General features: G+C 42.5%; 1 protein-coding gene across 1 annotated transcript; it reads right to left on the bottom strand.

Annotated features, from left to right (window-relative positions):
- Nucleotides 1–7077: 7077 nt before the first annotated feature.
- GJA3 (gap junction protein alpha 3) lies at nucleotides 7078–8607 on the bottom strand. The gene has a single exon (XM_051609387.1). The coding sequence runs from the start codon at nucleotides 8605–8607 to the stop codon at nucleotides 7078–7080; it is 1530 nt and encodes a 509-aa protein (XP_051465347.1).
- Between the last annotated feature and the right edge of the window lie 8449 nt (nucleotides 8608–17056).

Raw genomic sequence — 17056 nt, forward strand, 5'->3', positions numbered from 1 at the left:
GGCAGCAAAAAGCACCCACACCATCACACAGGCCTTCAGAGATCAAGAGTAGCAACATTTGCACTTGATACTCCAGCCAGAAAGACAGGGGATGCAAGGTGGCAGCAGCTGCATCCCAAGGGAGAGGGAGCCCAGCACACAGCTGCATCCACCCCAGGTGATGCTCTTGGCTCTCTTAGCAGGATTCTGACTGTCTGTTCTTCAAGGGACAGAATTGTGGAACTTGGCGATGAAACATGCATCTAAATAGAAAGTGTAGTCAGAGGCAAGTGAGTTAGCTTTAGCAAAACAGCTGGTATCGTTATGTCACATCATTCACTTTCTTCCTTAGCTTATTGCCACTAAGCATCATCTTAGCACTATCCATATTATACTCCTCTCAATTTGCTTTACCCATGCCCAGTCTTCAAAGACAGTGAACAATCTGGTTGACCATACAGATACCTTGTGTACAGCAGAAACAGCATTGCCTGAACACAGGAGGCACCAAAAAATACACCTGACTGTACTAACACAAGAGAGATAAACACTCTGTTCCACAGAGGAGAAACTATCCTGCCCTGCCAGGTCTATGCACGTGCTGCATATCAGCTAAAGTTTTACAAAACCTGCATACTTATTTTAAGACTTCTGCAAAACTCACTTAGTCTTGCCCACATTGCTAGTTTTCCCAAGTTAAACTTCTTGGAAACCTGGACCTGGTCTCTTCACAGGACTACACAATACATAGATTAACTTGTCTTTAGGACATTGTACATTTTTCAGTACAAAACTGGATTACACTTTGGTGTGCTAAACTGTGAACTTTGCCTACAAGGGGTAAATCAGCAAATTTCAAATGCAGTGGGCACTCCCCATTATCCCCAGTGATGACACATTTTCCCTGCACTAAAATCCTTTGTGCATTTGCAGGTAACAGTGTCATTAGACACATCAGCTAGATGGATAAACCAAAGTTAGTGAGCCGATGCTGAGGGAAATGATGGGAGTCACTATTAACACCACACAACACAGTATGAGATGAGCAGTGACTCATGCGCACCAAAGTAAGTGCCAAGGGTGAAGGCAGAAGGCAGAAGCAGATCTCCCTCTGATCCCAGGGGGGTCAGCACTTCAGCCCCTGCACCAGCTACAGCACATCTGGATCACGTGTCTTCTGGTTTATGAACTTCCTGTAAAGCCCCTGGGAGTTCTGCATGGAGATGAGTTTCAACATCCAGTTTTCCAACAGATGGAATTGGGTGAGCACTTCATATGAAGAAAGGAAGCAGCAGTGTAAGTGAATAAGGGAGGGAGCTAAATGACTTTGGTTAACTCTTCCCCTGCATCAGTAATTTAACAGATCATCTACATAATGTTAAAATTTAATCGGAAAGAGACAATGATGTGGTACAAAAAAGTTTATTTAGTAACAATTTTGTAAACATATGAGGTAAATGAACATTTACATCAACTTCTTTCTTACAGAATTTAATACACAAGGCACTTCTTTGAAGACAGCACTTTTAACTGGGTTTTTTTGCTGTTTTTATTGTTATTACAAGTTCCTAATGGCCCAGAAAACTCATTGTGTTTGTTGTCAGATTCTGTCATGTAAAAGACAAACATCCAGTAAGCAACAAGAAAGCTCTGAGCAAGCTTTCTGATGCTTTACAACCCTTTAACTGCGAGAAACAGAATCAGTGGGAATATGAATATATTCACCTTAAAATATGCTCACATATCTTGCATAACTCTTCAAGGACTGAAACTTCTGGAATTTTATTGGCATCTTATAACAAACTTAAAATGCAAATCTACAATTTCTCTTTCAGTGCCTTTTCCTTCTGCAAACAGTCCCATTACCATTAGTGGTCTTATCTGCAAGAGTAAAAATAACTTGCATGAAATTGTATTTGCAGGCTCAGAACCATGTTTTTTTGCTAGAAAGAAAAACATTTATCTTTTGTAAAATCTTCTGCAGCATAACAGTGCAGTATTTCTCCACAAGTATTTTCTTTGGAATTTTAAACCAGGCTGTAAATTTAGCTCTTAAAGGACATACGTCACTGCTAGTTTTTGTCACCAAAACTCAAAACATACAAGAAGGAATATCAATAATAATGAATCTTGGTTTATTTGGTAATAATTGAGTTCATGATGAAAAGCATCTTTTTCCACAGTGTGCTCCCTATATATCCAGCTCCCATATTTTAAATATACAGAGAAAACTGATACTATAGAACAGTGATCAGGTTAAATTTTCTTTAATGGTACTGTCTTATGTCTGAAGAGTTCCTGTGTTATAGTAAGACATTTCTCTCTTAGGTTTAACATATTGGCAGAGTCATTCTTTTACTTCTTATACAAATGTAAACTCAGAAAACTGTTTATTTCATCCAAATGTGCAATCTGAAATCAAAAATTGAATGTAAACTTCAGAAAATCAAAATTACAAGAGCACACTTTGCACAAGAAAAATCAAAATAAATTAAACAAAACCATTTGTAATTAAAAAAAACCCAACAAACAACTACCCAGCCTGTTCAAATCCATGGTGTTAGTGTCTGTATTAAACAAAAAGACCTGGGGGCTCAATGTTCTTCTTCTGCAGACCGTTGTCACCCACATGAACTCAATGGAATACAACAGTTTTTATCAGCTGAGAAGGTGGTCCCACAATTAACAGAAAAGGACCTAAGTACTGATCTGATTTTTAAAGTTTGCTTTCATTATATTACTGATCCTACACGTAAGTATTCATACTAGAAAATAATCTCAAGAGCTGCAAAATGCCATTTAATTAGCTCTACGTGCCTTGATGAACACCAAATACACTGAGCCAAATCAATCCCTGGTACCACTTTGCACACAACTGGCTTCCAAGTTGCACATGAAAAGAACACAGTTCATCTGCTTTTTCAGTGCATGCTAGCTGTTTTCAAGAAGCTATGATTTTTCTGTGCTAGCACAGACCAACAAATTCAAGGAGCACTTTTTTACCTATGAAAAAAACAAGAGATTGATTTTCATAGATAAAATATTCCACTTTAATAAAGAGAAGGTTCTAGCAGGCTGTCTTTATTTAATCAAAATACAAAGGGAAGAAATGTGGGCTTTAAAATTGTCTAGACTTCATTTTCTTTAGTATTAACTGACAGCTGCACTAATTTAAAAAGCCCAGTGATAGAAAACAGATCAACTGTGTCCATGACCAATAAACTATGCATTTATGTGCAATGCACATATATTTTTACTATATCTTTGTAAAAGTATTATTAAAAATATACTAATGAAAATTTGGAAAATATGTTTCATATAATCATTACTGTTGGACTCTGGAAGTCATCTAGCCCAACCCAATCCCCAGTGCTCCAAGCAGGGCCAACTACTACCAGTGAGTTGACTTATTACAAAAAGAGTAGCACATCATACACCTGGTAACTTCTTCAAGGAATATAGTTTTTTTCAGTTTTCTCCTTTTCCTTCCTTAGCATTTTTTTAAATTTCACGTAAGAGAAGAAACTATTTTCCCACAATCATTCAACTCCAATGGCAAAAGCAAGTAGGGTTTTTTCAGTTTGCTTAATATCAGACATGATGCTGTTCTGACTTCTGCTTTTGCAATGACTTACCTACTGGTTTCACGTTAGGTGTCTGTATAAGATCTTTCACTATTGTGGCTTGAGCAGCCATATAACCAGGCTAAATCAAAATATCATTTGCTACCAGTTCACTCTTCAGAATTAATTGATGTGAAAGAGTAAACAACTTAGAAATTAGCTTATTATTTTTGCCAACAGATGCTGTTCTGCAAATTAGTTGGTGTTTGTACACATTTTCTAGAACTATAAAAGTCTGCATAGTTATGCTTTACTCATAGCATGTTGAATTCAGTGACCATTAATGGATAAAGATTAAATAAAGTACTCAAAATTGGCCACACCACTAACATTTTTTTCAACAAATCTGATTCCAGATGTGATGCAACAATTAAAAGCAGCTGTAAGCACTAAGGGGGAGTTCTGTCAAAACAGTTACCTGGGCTTAAATGAAGAAACAATTACTGGACTCCAAACGAAATGACAGGTAACCAAGCAGCTTGACTCTGTACAGTTATGTGATGAAACTTAAGCTGATCTTAAAAACACAACCTGTGAGTTGTAGCTTTGCTTTCTCAGACCAGCACTGCTTGGATGCGGAGGCTGCTCTGTCACATTTCTCCCAGGGCTTGCAATAGATTACATTTCTCCCTTTGAGCTTCACCTAAACTATCTTTCACAGCTTTCCAGTAGTCACTCTGCTGAAAATACCACACAAAAGCACCTGAACTCTCTGCAGGTCTAACCGCACACGTTAACTTGAAAAGGGCAGACTTGATATCAGTTGATCCTAAGTTAAACCTATCTCTGTTACTCTTTTTATATACAATATGGACGCAGTCCTGCAGGACACACTCTGTGAGGGTTGTACTAAAGTAAGGACTGCACGATTCAGAGCTCCATCAAACAAGTGAGCATTGCTCTCAGGTGTTGATACAAAAAAGTACATATTCCAGGTGGTCTGGTTTACATAAACACACTCCAGATAGACTTTGACTTCAATTCTTCAAAAGCATCAACAAAAGAAAATATAGGCCATTAATTTTGATGTACTAAAATACAGAGATGCATATTGCATTATTTCAGCAATATAAATTACCTGGCATTTAGCAAAACTTAAAAAACCACTGCTATTGGTGCTAGTAAATCTAAAAAATTTGAGCATTAAACTCTGCCTTTGTTTACATCTAGGCAACTTCACAGCTGTCGTCTAAGTTCAGCACAGTTGCATGGATACAACAGAAAGCAGAATTTAGCTTCTAGCTTTCTTGCAGGAAGGGTTTTTATGGCTTAAAACAGAAAAATCACAAGAGCATGCCTGAAGCTGAACACCTAATAGTAAATATCTTTATTGTACTGCTGTACATTGACTTTTAATGCAGTGTCTGCCCCCAAGATCAGTGGCAGCAGAAAGACTTCTCACCCAGTTCACCATAAGCAGGTCGAGAAAGTCATAAGACAACATGCCTGAGGGTTGCAGAACAGTGCCTTTGATCATGAGAAACTTTGTGTCTACTCAGAAAGCAGCAAAAATGAATGTTTAATCTGAGTGGTGGGAATATATTTTAACTGTTGAATAAAATAAACACATTAAGGAAAACATTTAACAGCAGAGATAACTGGCAATTTTAACTATTTGCTACAGGGTGACCCTGCTTTGCCTGAGTAAGGACTGCACTGCCAGGCCAAGTACTTTGAAGATGCAAAGGGCTGCCCCAGTGTGTTTGACTGCTCTCCTCCCATTACTGTACCTTCAATTTATAGCAGCAATAGGACTGACTCCGAGGTTCATTTCTTTTGGTGTTTGCTCAGAACAGAAGTCAGGCCTAATCCTGCATTCCGTTTGTACCAGCACTCTCCTGAGCCTTATCAAGCATTCAGGATTCTGTCTAAAGTCTGTGAGAGTACTAGTTACAAAGGAAAGAAGGACAGAGCCAGCTGTAAGGAAAGCTGCACCTTACGAAAAAAATACCCAGCACTTTCCTCCAGCCATTTTTGAGGGAAACACGTGATTTTCAAAAGCAGGATTTTAACGTATTTATCTAAGACCCCAAATCTACATTCCTTTTGGCTCCCAAAATTCCATGTGAATGTTAGTTTTGCTTGAATTAGGCCTGCAAGATCCATCTCCAAATCTTGCTCCTTGTTTAAATTGAATGGAAATTCTGCAAGTGACTTCAGCAGGATCAGACCAGACCCTTCAGCCACTACACGTTGCCCAGATATTATAGCCACCTTTTCTGCAATGCAATATTGTCTAAACCTGTTTTCACTGACCTGTAAGACGCTGCAGATGCTGTTAAAGGAAAGGGTACAATACAACAGGAAATAATGTTGCTTTGGGAATTTTACCATTAGTAAGCTTCTTTCTTGTAAGATCAAAGATCAAACTAAAGTTATTAAGTACACAGTCAAGTAACTTTAAACCTACAGATCAAAATTATTCTCAAAATGTTCAAATACTTAAAAATATGCACTCAAGTTTACTTCTAGAAAGCATTTTCCCAACAAACTTAAGCTGATATCTAACAGTCTAAAATGCAGAGCCGTACTTCATCCTATTGTTTGTCCATGGGCAACATATGGGGCCACAATGTATTGAAATAATAATCCTTGCTTTCTGAAGATAAATTGTTCTGTGTAATAATTTCTGAGGTGTGATTTAAATTCCTGTCCTCCTCTAAGCAATTTCAGAAGTCATCTAAAATTATAACCTAACATGCTCAAACATATCTGTGGGCTTCAAAACATGGTGTGATCATGGTTGGCAAACACTGGATAGAAGGTCAAACCGAACACTTCCTAACAGGTCAAGAGTAAAAAAAAATATAGAAAGATGAACCTCAAAAATCTATTACAGGGGTTACCTAAACTTTGCCCGGCTGAGGACCACAGTGGCAATTTGCCATGAGCACAAAGGCTTCATTAAGTCTTGTTATATGGAAGAGACTGAGTCACGTTTAATATGGCAAGTTGGTCCACAGAGAACAGGTGCCAGCAGGCAACATGCCACCCTGATGTTTGCCATAGGGCTACATAAGATTCAAGAGGAAAAAAGTAAGTCACCACGTCTGCTTATGTAGGGCTTATGTGAAAAAGGCTGGAAGTGAAGGCAAGGGCAAGAGGGAGATGATGGCCAGGCACAAGGGGTATTAACATTTTTCTCAGATGAAAGTCAGCCTCAGGGCACACGACCAGCTACCATCACCACCTGTTACCTGTGCAGGGCTCCCCTATGGCTGCCCTTGGGAGATCTGCCATGGACATGAAGGAAAGCGGGATTGGTCCCCTGGCCCACGGGCTGCGCTTCGGCCACCCCTGACCTATTAGAAAACGTTGATATTTTTCCCCACTACAACTCACAGAGTGCAAAAACAGCAAGCATCAAAGTTTGAAACCCAGACCTTCCCACCCACGCCGGACTTGGCCTCCCTGGGCAGCTCCCCTGCCCACTCTGCCTCCCATCACCTGCTCCTCCTGAGCAGAGGTGACCGCATTACACGGCTAGGTCGTCTGACCTGGCTCTGCAGCTGCTTGACTTACTGGCCCTGCTCAAGCGCCGTGTGTCTACAAGCAGAGGTGGCTCGTGCATCTCCACGGTGGTGCAGGCAGCTGAGACTGGTCGTCCTGACGCCTCTTCCTCACCCTCCACATCCCACTTGCTGCCGCTTCCCCCGCTCAGGCTGGTGCTGCTGCCACTGTTGGCCACAGCAATAGGTGGCCCAGCGGGGGGCGGGAGTAGCTGCTCCAGTGGCTCTTCCTGCTCAGGAAGGGGATGCCGGACACTGCTGGGAGTAGAGGAGCCTACTGAACTGGAGAACACCTTCCCCTGCTGCTCAGCTGTCATGTTGACCCAGTTCTGCTTGGCCACCAGGGCATGGTTGTTGCTGTTGAAGTAGCTGATGACAGCTGGCGTGGGCGTGGGGATGGGGGTCGGGATGGTGATGGGAGTGGAGATGGGTGTGGGAGTCATGGCACGGTGCCTCTCCTCGGGAACTGGTGGAGCAGCAGGGTAGCTGGCCATGGAGGCCGTGTTGGAGTTGGGCCGTGGTCTTGGAGTAGCTGCAGCGTAGTAAGGTGCCATGGTCACTGGGGCCAGCAGTGGTGTGACAGCACGGGTGTCAGGCAGAACAGGGGGGGGTGTGGCAGTCGTTACCACAACAGGTGGTGATGGTGGTGGCAGGGCAACAGGTTTGGGCTCCCCTGTTACCATGACTGGTGTCATTGTGGCGACAGGCATCTCAAGGCTGTACCGGCTTGTCATACCCTGCTTAAGCTTCTTCCACCCCAAGTGATATATCTCAAGCATGTTAAGCAGCAAAGAGACTGAGGCCACCACCAACATGAAGATGATGAAGATGGTCTTCTCAGTGGGCCTTGAGATGAAGCAGTCCACGGTGTGTGGGCAAGGTGCGCGGCTGCACTGGTAGACTGGCTTTAGCTCAAAGCCATAAAGGAAGTACTGGCCCACAATGAAGCCCACCTCAAACAGTGTCTTGAAAATTATATTGAAGACGTAGGTACGCAGCAGGGCACCCCCCATACGGATTCTACCACGTTCATCACGGATCGGGAGCTTCTCCTTCCCCTTTTTGCCAAGAGGATCCTTGATGTTATTGCTGCCTCCTCCACCATTGCCAGAGGCTGCTGCTCCTGCGTAGTTGTTGTCTTTGACACTTCCCTTCTTTTTCAGCTCTTCTTTCTCTTTCCTCTTCTCCTCCATGCGTACAATGTGCAGCACGTGGCCCAAGTAGATAAGGGTTGGAGTGGAGACAAAAATGATCTGCAGCACCCAGAAGCGGATGTGAGAAATGGGGAAAGCTTTGTCATAGCAAACATTTTCGCAACCAGGTTGCTGGGTGTTGCATGTAAAGTCTGACTGCTCATCTCCCCAGACCTCCTCAGCAGCGGCCCCCAGCACCAGGATCCTGAAGATAAACAGTACCGTCAGCCAAACCTTGCCAATAACCGTGGAGTGCTCCTGTGCATTCTCTAACAGTCTCCCCAGAAAGCTCCAGTCACCCATTGTTTCAGATTTCTAACCTACAATAAGAACATTAGAGCAATTAGAGCAACGTTAAGAAAATCTTATAATCACGCAACGCTGGAGCGAAACAGATTGACCCGCAACAAACGACATTTCTGAAGTGCATTTCTTTTTGCAGGATATTGCACACCTGTGTTAAGAACTACATCACCCTGTGACCATGCAGCCATGGGTTTTGGTGAGCACAGAAGGGGGATGTTTAGTGCTTGCATCTAGCTAATACAGGTTCAAGTGTCTATACACAGTGAGAGCCAAGAAAGATTAATAACCACAATTTCTAAAAAATTTAAATATTTTTAAAATGTAGTTTCTCTGTTTCCTCCACCTGAGGTAGCTCTAACTGTTCTTGCCTGTTTTTAGAAAAGAACAGATGGAAATCAGTTCAATTAAACAATATTTGTGGTATTAATGCAGCTGCACTTGTATCAGAGTGTCACACAAAGTTTGTCTAACTCTAATAACTTTATTGTTATCAGGTCTCATTTTCTCATTTCTCACTTCACAGAGATTTTCGTGGCAAAATAAAATTATATACTAGGACCTTATTTCTATGATAAACAACTGGTATATATTCTCAGTAGTTTCCACAACTTAATGTCCAATACGAGGCACAACTTCTGATTTGAAAAGGCTTAAAGCACAAAACTTTTTTAAAGATCAGATTCCTCACAAGCTGCCTTCACTTGAGAAACAAGCTATTAGCTTCTGGTAGTACTTCTGCTACCCTTGGCCTGTTTCAAATTGGAATATATGTAAGAAGTACATTTCATTCTCCTCATGAACACACTTCCATATTTTATATATCAACCTTCAATTGAAAACAAAATACAAAACTTCACTTTCAACTAACTTCAATACACTCAGAAATACTTCTACCAGAATTATAATTCAGCTAGAACAATTTGCATGCAAAAAACTCCCAACATACTCAGAAAAAACTGGTTATCCTCTCTTTTTAAAAAACCTCAGAATATTTTATAGCTGAATTAAACTTTCCACTTTTCATTTTTATACTTATACTTCTTGTCCAAATACCTGTTTGTCTTACAATTCCCAAGAAGAAAAGGAGTTCATCATTACAGGTAGGAATTTAGCACTGAGAAAATGCACTGTTCTCAGTATTTTATGTACTGTGGCTTCCAAGAACGATGTCACTGGTTTTTCAGAGGGGACATTTCCTAAGTCTGTACTGGACTTCCAAAAGGCTTTTAGTTGAGATAGTTAAAGAAATTAAAGTTATTTCAGCTATTTTTTTTATAACCTAATTTTACTATGAGGCAATGAAATACCTGCAGAATAGTATGCTTTCACACAGAAAACAGCAACACACCCATCAGTATTTTGCATTTTTGTAAATCCTGGAATACTAACACACTGTTTGTTCCCACAAAGTTAGCTCAACAAAAACACCTAAAAAAATAGAACTTTGATATTCTACAAAAACACATTCCCTTTAATATAACTTAATTATTTTTCCAGCACACCACAATAAACTGCAGCTGAAAATAATAACAATGAAATACCGATTTTGTGTAGTAATGGCCTGGTCCTAGAACAACTTTTGATCATTAAAACCCACATATATTCAGGTTTTTTTTAAGGCGCGTATTTTTCCACTCTTAAAATAGTAATCCAAAAGTTAATATCTTTTTATTAAAATACCTTATTTTAATAATCCTAATTCACAGAATCACCCTGGTTGGAAAGGACCTTGAAGATCATCAAGTCCAACTATAGCCTAAATCCACCAACCATAACCTCATCTACCCATTCAGTGCTTAAATCATGTCCCTAAGCACTGCATCTACATTTCTTTTAAAAACTTCCAGGGATGGTGACTCCACCACCTCCCTGGGCAGCCCATTCCAGTATCCAACCACTCTTTTGGTAAAGAAATAATTTCTAATATCTAGTCTAAACCTTAAATTTAATCCTCAATCTTAATTTTATGAGGTTTACAATATTTTGGACGGTGAAGTAATTTTAACCTTGAGAAGTATTAATTTTTCAAGGAATACTGAATTAATTTTGTACAGTGTAGCCCTAAATCCATATCTTTTGTATTATTCTGTGCCTCCCAGTTCAGTTTTCTCTGCCTCACTCTTTGTTTTCTATTGAGATCAAGCAAAATAGGCAGCTCAGATAACAAGCAGTCAAAGTTATGGTTTGTTCTTTTGTTACTAATATTTGTAATAGAAAAGGCATTAATCAGTTAGCACATTAAATCTTCTTTAATAAATTAATAAATTATGGTTTATTTTCAGCACAGCTACCATTACCCCTGCCATTACTGGAGGCCACACACTGTTCTTTATAAAGATAGATATTCTCTTGTCTTGTTTCAAAAAATGAAGCTGTTCTGCCCCCATGAAAAATTATAACCCCTGAACTGCAAGGTGAGCAGAGGTAGCAATCTTATTTTTTTTCCTAAAGACACACTGTGGTGTATCTGTTATGGAGATCAACAGCAATATTGACAACAGTGAAAGTAGAATTTTTCTGGCTTTTCTGAAGAATTATCTAGTCATTCAGGGAAGAAAAATAATGATTTCTAAATAGTAAAGGAAAAATGAAAAATAATACCATCTCATTTATTTACCGTTATCCCCCATTCATTAACACTACTGAAGACGTTACTTTTTTTTTTTGCTACAGACCAGCATTGCCCAGGCTGACACAATTCAGGATACCAAAGATGTGACATGATGCATTTCTCAAAGGATACTCAAAAAAGCTATTCAGATGCTTACATTAATTAAAAGACTTATTTCTGTATACCAGAGTCTGAAAATTCATCCTGTATACAGTGTGTTTCAGCAGTGAGCAGACACTTCACAGCATCTTAATCACACAGAGGTGGAAACCTCAGTTTCATCTTAGTATGAACTGCAGCACTCGCTGCCTTCACTACAAATGTGCATTACCCATAGTATGGAAATACAGTGAGGACATAATTTTCAAGGGCAAAGCAAAGATACTTATCTTCACTGTCTGGAGGGTTCTCATAAATCCAGGTCCCATACCTATCTTCAGTGTTAATACATTCTCCAGTAAGTAACTCCTAAAGCCAATGTAACTCATCCAAAATCACATCTACAATTTTTAAAGGGTGCCTTGATAAAAATAACGACTAAATGACATCAAACAAAAGCTGAGGGCTCACAGAGCTCACAGAATGCTTGAGTTATCACCATTAAGTTCAAGAATAAAATAACTAAATCTAAATTTGAATTGCCACAACTCAGTATTTTAGCTGAGAACAACTCCAAGCTTGGTTTTGTAGTATCACATCAACTTCTGCTGTACAATACTAATTTCAGCACTGCCGAAACACAGAGTGAGGCAATCGTTAAACCCTAACCTTACATATGGATTTGTGAAGAGAGACACTTTTTCCTTCTGTGCCTGGAAAAAATGCAGATTGAGAAATTAAACATCTTTATCTGTATTTTATGATATTAATGCAGAAATATCTGCAAGGGAATGACAGAGAATCTGTCTCAGCGAGCAATCCAATTCAACGTTATGAAAAGTAAGGACCTCATGAACTTTGTGATCTTTCAGTAAGAACTGGGAGTCATATACTGTTTGTCTCACTTAGGAAACCATTCCTCTGAGAAAAATATTGAAAAATGGGCAGTTCATAAAAACTGGCATGGCATTCTGTTTGCGAATCAATGTGCCATTAGTTACTAAGTTTAGTACATGGGCAAACACATTTTGTGGATGGTGTGTTTGTGTGTGTGACAGAGAACAAGCCAGAGAAAGAATAAATTTTAAAAGCTGTGATGTCATATGTACCCCTCTACAGGAGATAAATAATTATCATCTGGCATCTCTAAACTTGACAGTTATTATTTCTATTTTTATTCCTGATGACATCAGCAAAGAGGTTCATCACTATGTATCAAATGTGTGAAACATGATATTTTAATTATTCATAATTTTAATAGAAACACAGTTTTATTTAAAATTTTGCTCACACATGTATCTGTCTATGTATTTACATAGACATATGCACACATGCACAAACATCTACACAGCTATGTTACATACGTTACCAGGTTATGACACCTAATGTATCTATTATTTTATTATACTGATATATCTAAAAAATGCCCCTTAGCAATTATTTAGAAAATTAACATGTCCTTGTCTGAATACAACTTCTTAAATTCAGAAACGTTCTTTCATTTCTTGTCTAAATGACAAGCCTAAAATCTTGGGATTTAGGTTTTTATCTTTAAAATTATCTAGATTTTATAATCCAGCATGAGAAAAAAATTGCTGTTAAAAAAGAAAACAACTCGCAATACTTCCTTTGTTTTTACACTAAACAATCTCCATTTCTACCAGGTTTATAAACTCTGCTAATTTAAATCCACTAAAAGCAGTCACCCTGCACAAAGTCTGCTGCGTGACCGTGTCATTCCAGACAAACTGGCAGATGTGGAGGAACAGAATGAGCTACTACAATTTCCAGTGGAACTTAATGGTAACACGATGGCTGAGATTTCATAATTCGCTTTATAAACTTGTTTAAATGAGGGCTTAAAAAATACCTTTCTTCTTGCTCACAGTGTCATAGACACATCTATTATAACTTTCACTGTATTTTAAGCGCTTGTTCAAAATTAATCCCTTAGATGATCTTGTTGCTACCTTAAATTTACTGCTATGGAGCTTCTTCTTTAAGTCCCAGGTAAAACTTCTCTTGGCTTCTTCTTGACTTCTGTGTGAAAGTTTGGCCTCACTAAAGGAAAAGTGCAAGGAGCACAGGGCTGAGCCCAGAAGGAGAGCTACACCCCACTGTTAAGCTACTCTGTTTCCTCACATAACAAAACGTTAGCCTGATTTGCTACCTGCAAGTGAAAACAGGAACCAAAAGTAATCCTTCTCTCCCAGAATACGCAAATGCCATTTTAGGGCTCTATGTAGGAATTAAAAGGCAGTGACTTACCAGTAAAACTCTGTAAGGTGTGAAGGGTGTGGAGCTACCAGGGGACTACAGAATAGCCGTCACACACGAGGGCAACAGTCTCTACATCCCGAGTGAGTGAAGCATGAATGAGACAGATCTGTCAGGTGCCCACATACAATCAGCCACACAGATCTAAAATCTGCACAGTAAGGAGTGTCCCGCCCCCCGCCCCAGATGTACAAAGGGACAAACCTCTCTGGCCTTCAAAGACTCAAGACCCTTTTTTTACTGCAGAGAAGAAGGTACTCCAATAGACAGGTATCAGTCTGAGAGGACTTCAGGCAAGTTACAGTAATTGCAAGGGGGACAGCACTATACACCCTGTTCAAACTTCTTAAAGTACATTTTAAATATTTTTCTACTTTAATTCTAAATGTTCCAGTAGGATTTTAACGTTTCCCTTTTAACTTCCCTTAAAGAGAAACTCCAGTAGCTCTGGCTACTCCGTTCAATTCTTTCTTCATATCTATGTCACCATGTTAAAGACCTAACACACACTCAGGATTCACAACAACATCCTAGGCTTATATGATTTCTACAGTTAGTCAGGGATGAATCCAGACACTTTTCTGATACACTTTTTGCCTACAGAAAACAAAACAAAACCCAACCACCCCACCCCCCACCCCCAATAAACAAACAAAAAACCCAAACCTTTTTGGCTTATAACATTGACAAACTTTTGCGTAATGAAGACACAAATATCTTCCAAAAAAGTCTAAAGAATATACATCTCAAATCCTCTTTGAGTCCTAAGTGAACAAGTGAGTAGCTGGAATGTTTTTGGTAACTCTCAGACCAAAGATGTGAACAGAGTGAGGTTAAAGCCTGGTGAACGCAGGGAGGCCACCGAGTTGTTTATCTCACCATCAGGAAAAAGTGTTTGCAAGGGCCGTAACTCACAGCTCACCTGAAGAAACCCCAGAGCTACCTTGGGTTACACTCATGAACTCCATCATTTCGTGTGGCACCAGCTTACGCGGGTGAATGCAATTCCGTCTCTGCATTATATCTAGGATTTAACTTTACTCCCGGGGTAAAACTGACCTGCACCGCACATCAGTGTTCAAACCTTAGGGCAAACCTTTAAGGAAGAAATTACACGTCCTCCCTCAAACGCACGCGTGAGGGGGCAACAGCCGCAACAACTCGGACACAAACGGTACGTGCTGCTTCCTCCTCCACTGCATCTTCTGAGGTGTTCTGTGAGGTCTGGACACTATTCCCTGACACGCCAGGCCCAGTTACCAGTCCCAGCGGCGCTCACCGCTGTTTCCCCGGCAGGACAGACGCAGCCGGCGCTCACGCCAGGCTCCTCACCTCGTTCTTTCCGCTCCTCCTCCGCGCAGCGCGGGGCCGGCAGGGCGGGCAGCAGCCGCTCGCCTCCCGCCCCGGGCACAGGCTCCAGGTCCGCCCGCGGCCACGGCCCCCCCGGAGCCCCCTCCCCTCCCCGGGCCGCCTCCGGACGCGCCTGCCCGGCGGCACCGCCCAGGGGCGCGGCACGTGGGCGCTGCGGGAGCTGGGCTGCTGGAAGTGGCGGCAGCTCGAACTCGTTCAGAAGAGCCCAGAGAGTACTGGCGCACAGGCGCATGTAACGGAGGGGGAAAGAAGGCCTCAAAACTTTGCCGGGGCTAAGGAAAAGCGGGGCGGGGGGTCGGGACAGGCCGGGAGTGCCCACCGCCCTACCTGCTGCCTCCGCCGGCAGCGGCCCCGGGGCGGCCGCCCCGCGCAGCGGCCTCCGGCGGGCACCCCGTGCCCGTCCCGCCCGCCCCGCCTCCCGCCGCGGGCAGAGCCGCCCGCCCGGGAGAGCTTCACCCGGAGAGCTCCCAGCAGAGTGGCCGGGGCGTTTGCCTTCCTCTCCCAGGCTTCTGACAGGTTATCACTGTGCAGACAATCCATCCTCCTTGGCGGGCCAAGGTGGGATTTCCTGAGAAATAAACAGCTTCTTCCTCTGAGAGGAGGAAAGCGTAAGAAATCCCTCCCCGGGCCCGGCCCGCAGCTCTCCGCTCGCGGGCAGCGGGGCTGCGGCAGCACCTGCCCGCCCGCTCCGCCCCCGCCTCCCGCTTCCCCTCGGAACCCGCGGGCTCTGCCGCCCGGGGGCCGCTCGGTAGCGGCACCCGGTGCCGGCTCCTGGCCCGGGCGGGCGCTGCGGGGCTGCGCTGCGGGGCGCGCTCCCCGCTCCGGCCCCGAGCCCCGCAGCCCTGGCGGGGCCGAGCAGCGCCGCCCCGCGGCGGCCCCTGGCGGGAGGGCCGTGAGGCGGGCGGGGGGAGCGCGCCCGCGGAGCCCCGGGGGCAGCCCCGGGCCCCTCAGGGGCGAGGCGTCTCTGAACGCTGCCGTTTAGAAAGCAGAGAAACAAGCAAAACACGGAATCATAGAATGGTTTCGGGTGGAGGGGACCCTAAAGATCATCTAGTTCCAACCCCAATGCCATGGGGTTGGGATCCCACTAGAACAGGCTGCTCCAAGTCCCATCCAACCTGGCCTTGGACACCTCGGGTGGTCAACCTGTTCCAGTGTCTCACCATCCTCACACTAAATAATTTATTCCTAATCTCTAAATCTACCCTCTTTCAGCTTCAAAATGTGACTCCTCCTCCTCCTATCACTGCATGCTTTTGTAAAAAGTCCCTCCCCAGCTTTCTTGTAGGCCCCCTTTAGGTATGGGAAGACTTACAAGGTCTCCCCGGAGGCTTCTCCAGGCTGAACAACCCCAGCTTTCTCAGGTTTTGTCTCAGTCTTTGTAGGAAAGAACAACAAAAAGGTCTTCACAGAAAGGAGGTTTCTTTCCCTGAGAGAAGGTAAACTTCTGCCACCTGCGTGTCCTCTGTGAAGAACCGCAGCGTGCTGCCAGCCCTGTGAGCCAAGGTGCTTCGCAGGCACCGGCTAATGTCAAGACAGATCCTTCGGTTTCCCGAGTGAAGGCAGCGTCACATCAACTCCTTGCAGTATCTCAAGACACTTGCTAAATTTTATAAATGACAAGCCTGGACATTCAAATTTTGAGAGCCTGTACCCAGGACTGAGCCTATATTAGGAAAAGAAGGGATTATGGATGATATTTTTGAAAAGTCTTTTTCCCACAGACTTTCCTCAGTCAAGACTAGCTGTCAAGCTGTTGTGCACAGTCCATTTGAAAAAACAGACCTGTTGCAACTGTTGCCACGATTATGATTTAAAGGTGGCTCTTGATATTTTTAGCATTAATATTCAAAAATATTACCATCATCTGCATTTTTATGAGGCTTGTGTGTGTTCTTTAGTGTTGCCCTGAGAGAGGAAAACCTTATACAGAATGACTTAAACTAACATCACAACTTGACAACTCTTCAGCAATAATGTATGAATTTCTGTTGATAGCTACTCTACAGTCAGAGACCTGGAAACTTAACCACACCAAGTTATCCCCAAGGTTGTTGCTCTATTCAGTAAAAATACCATCCAAGAAAA

Source organism: Apus apus, chromosome 1 (genome assembly GCF_020740795.1).
Source record: "Apus apus isolate bApuApu2 chromosome 1, bApuApu2.pri.cur, whole genome shotgun sequence".
NCBI classification, from domain to species: Eukaryota; Metazoa; Chordata; class Aves; order Apodiformes; family Apodidae; genus Apus; species Apus apus.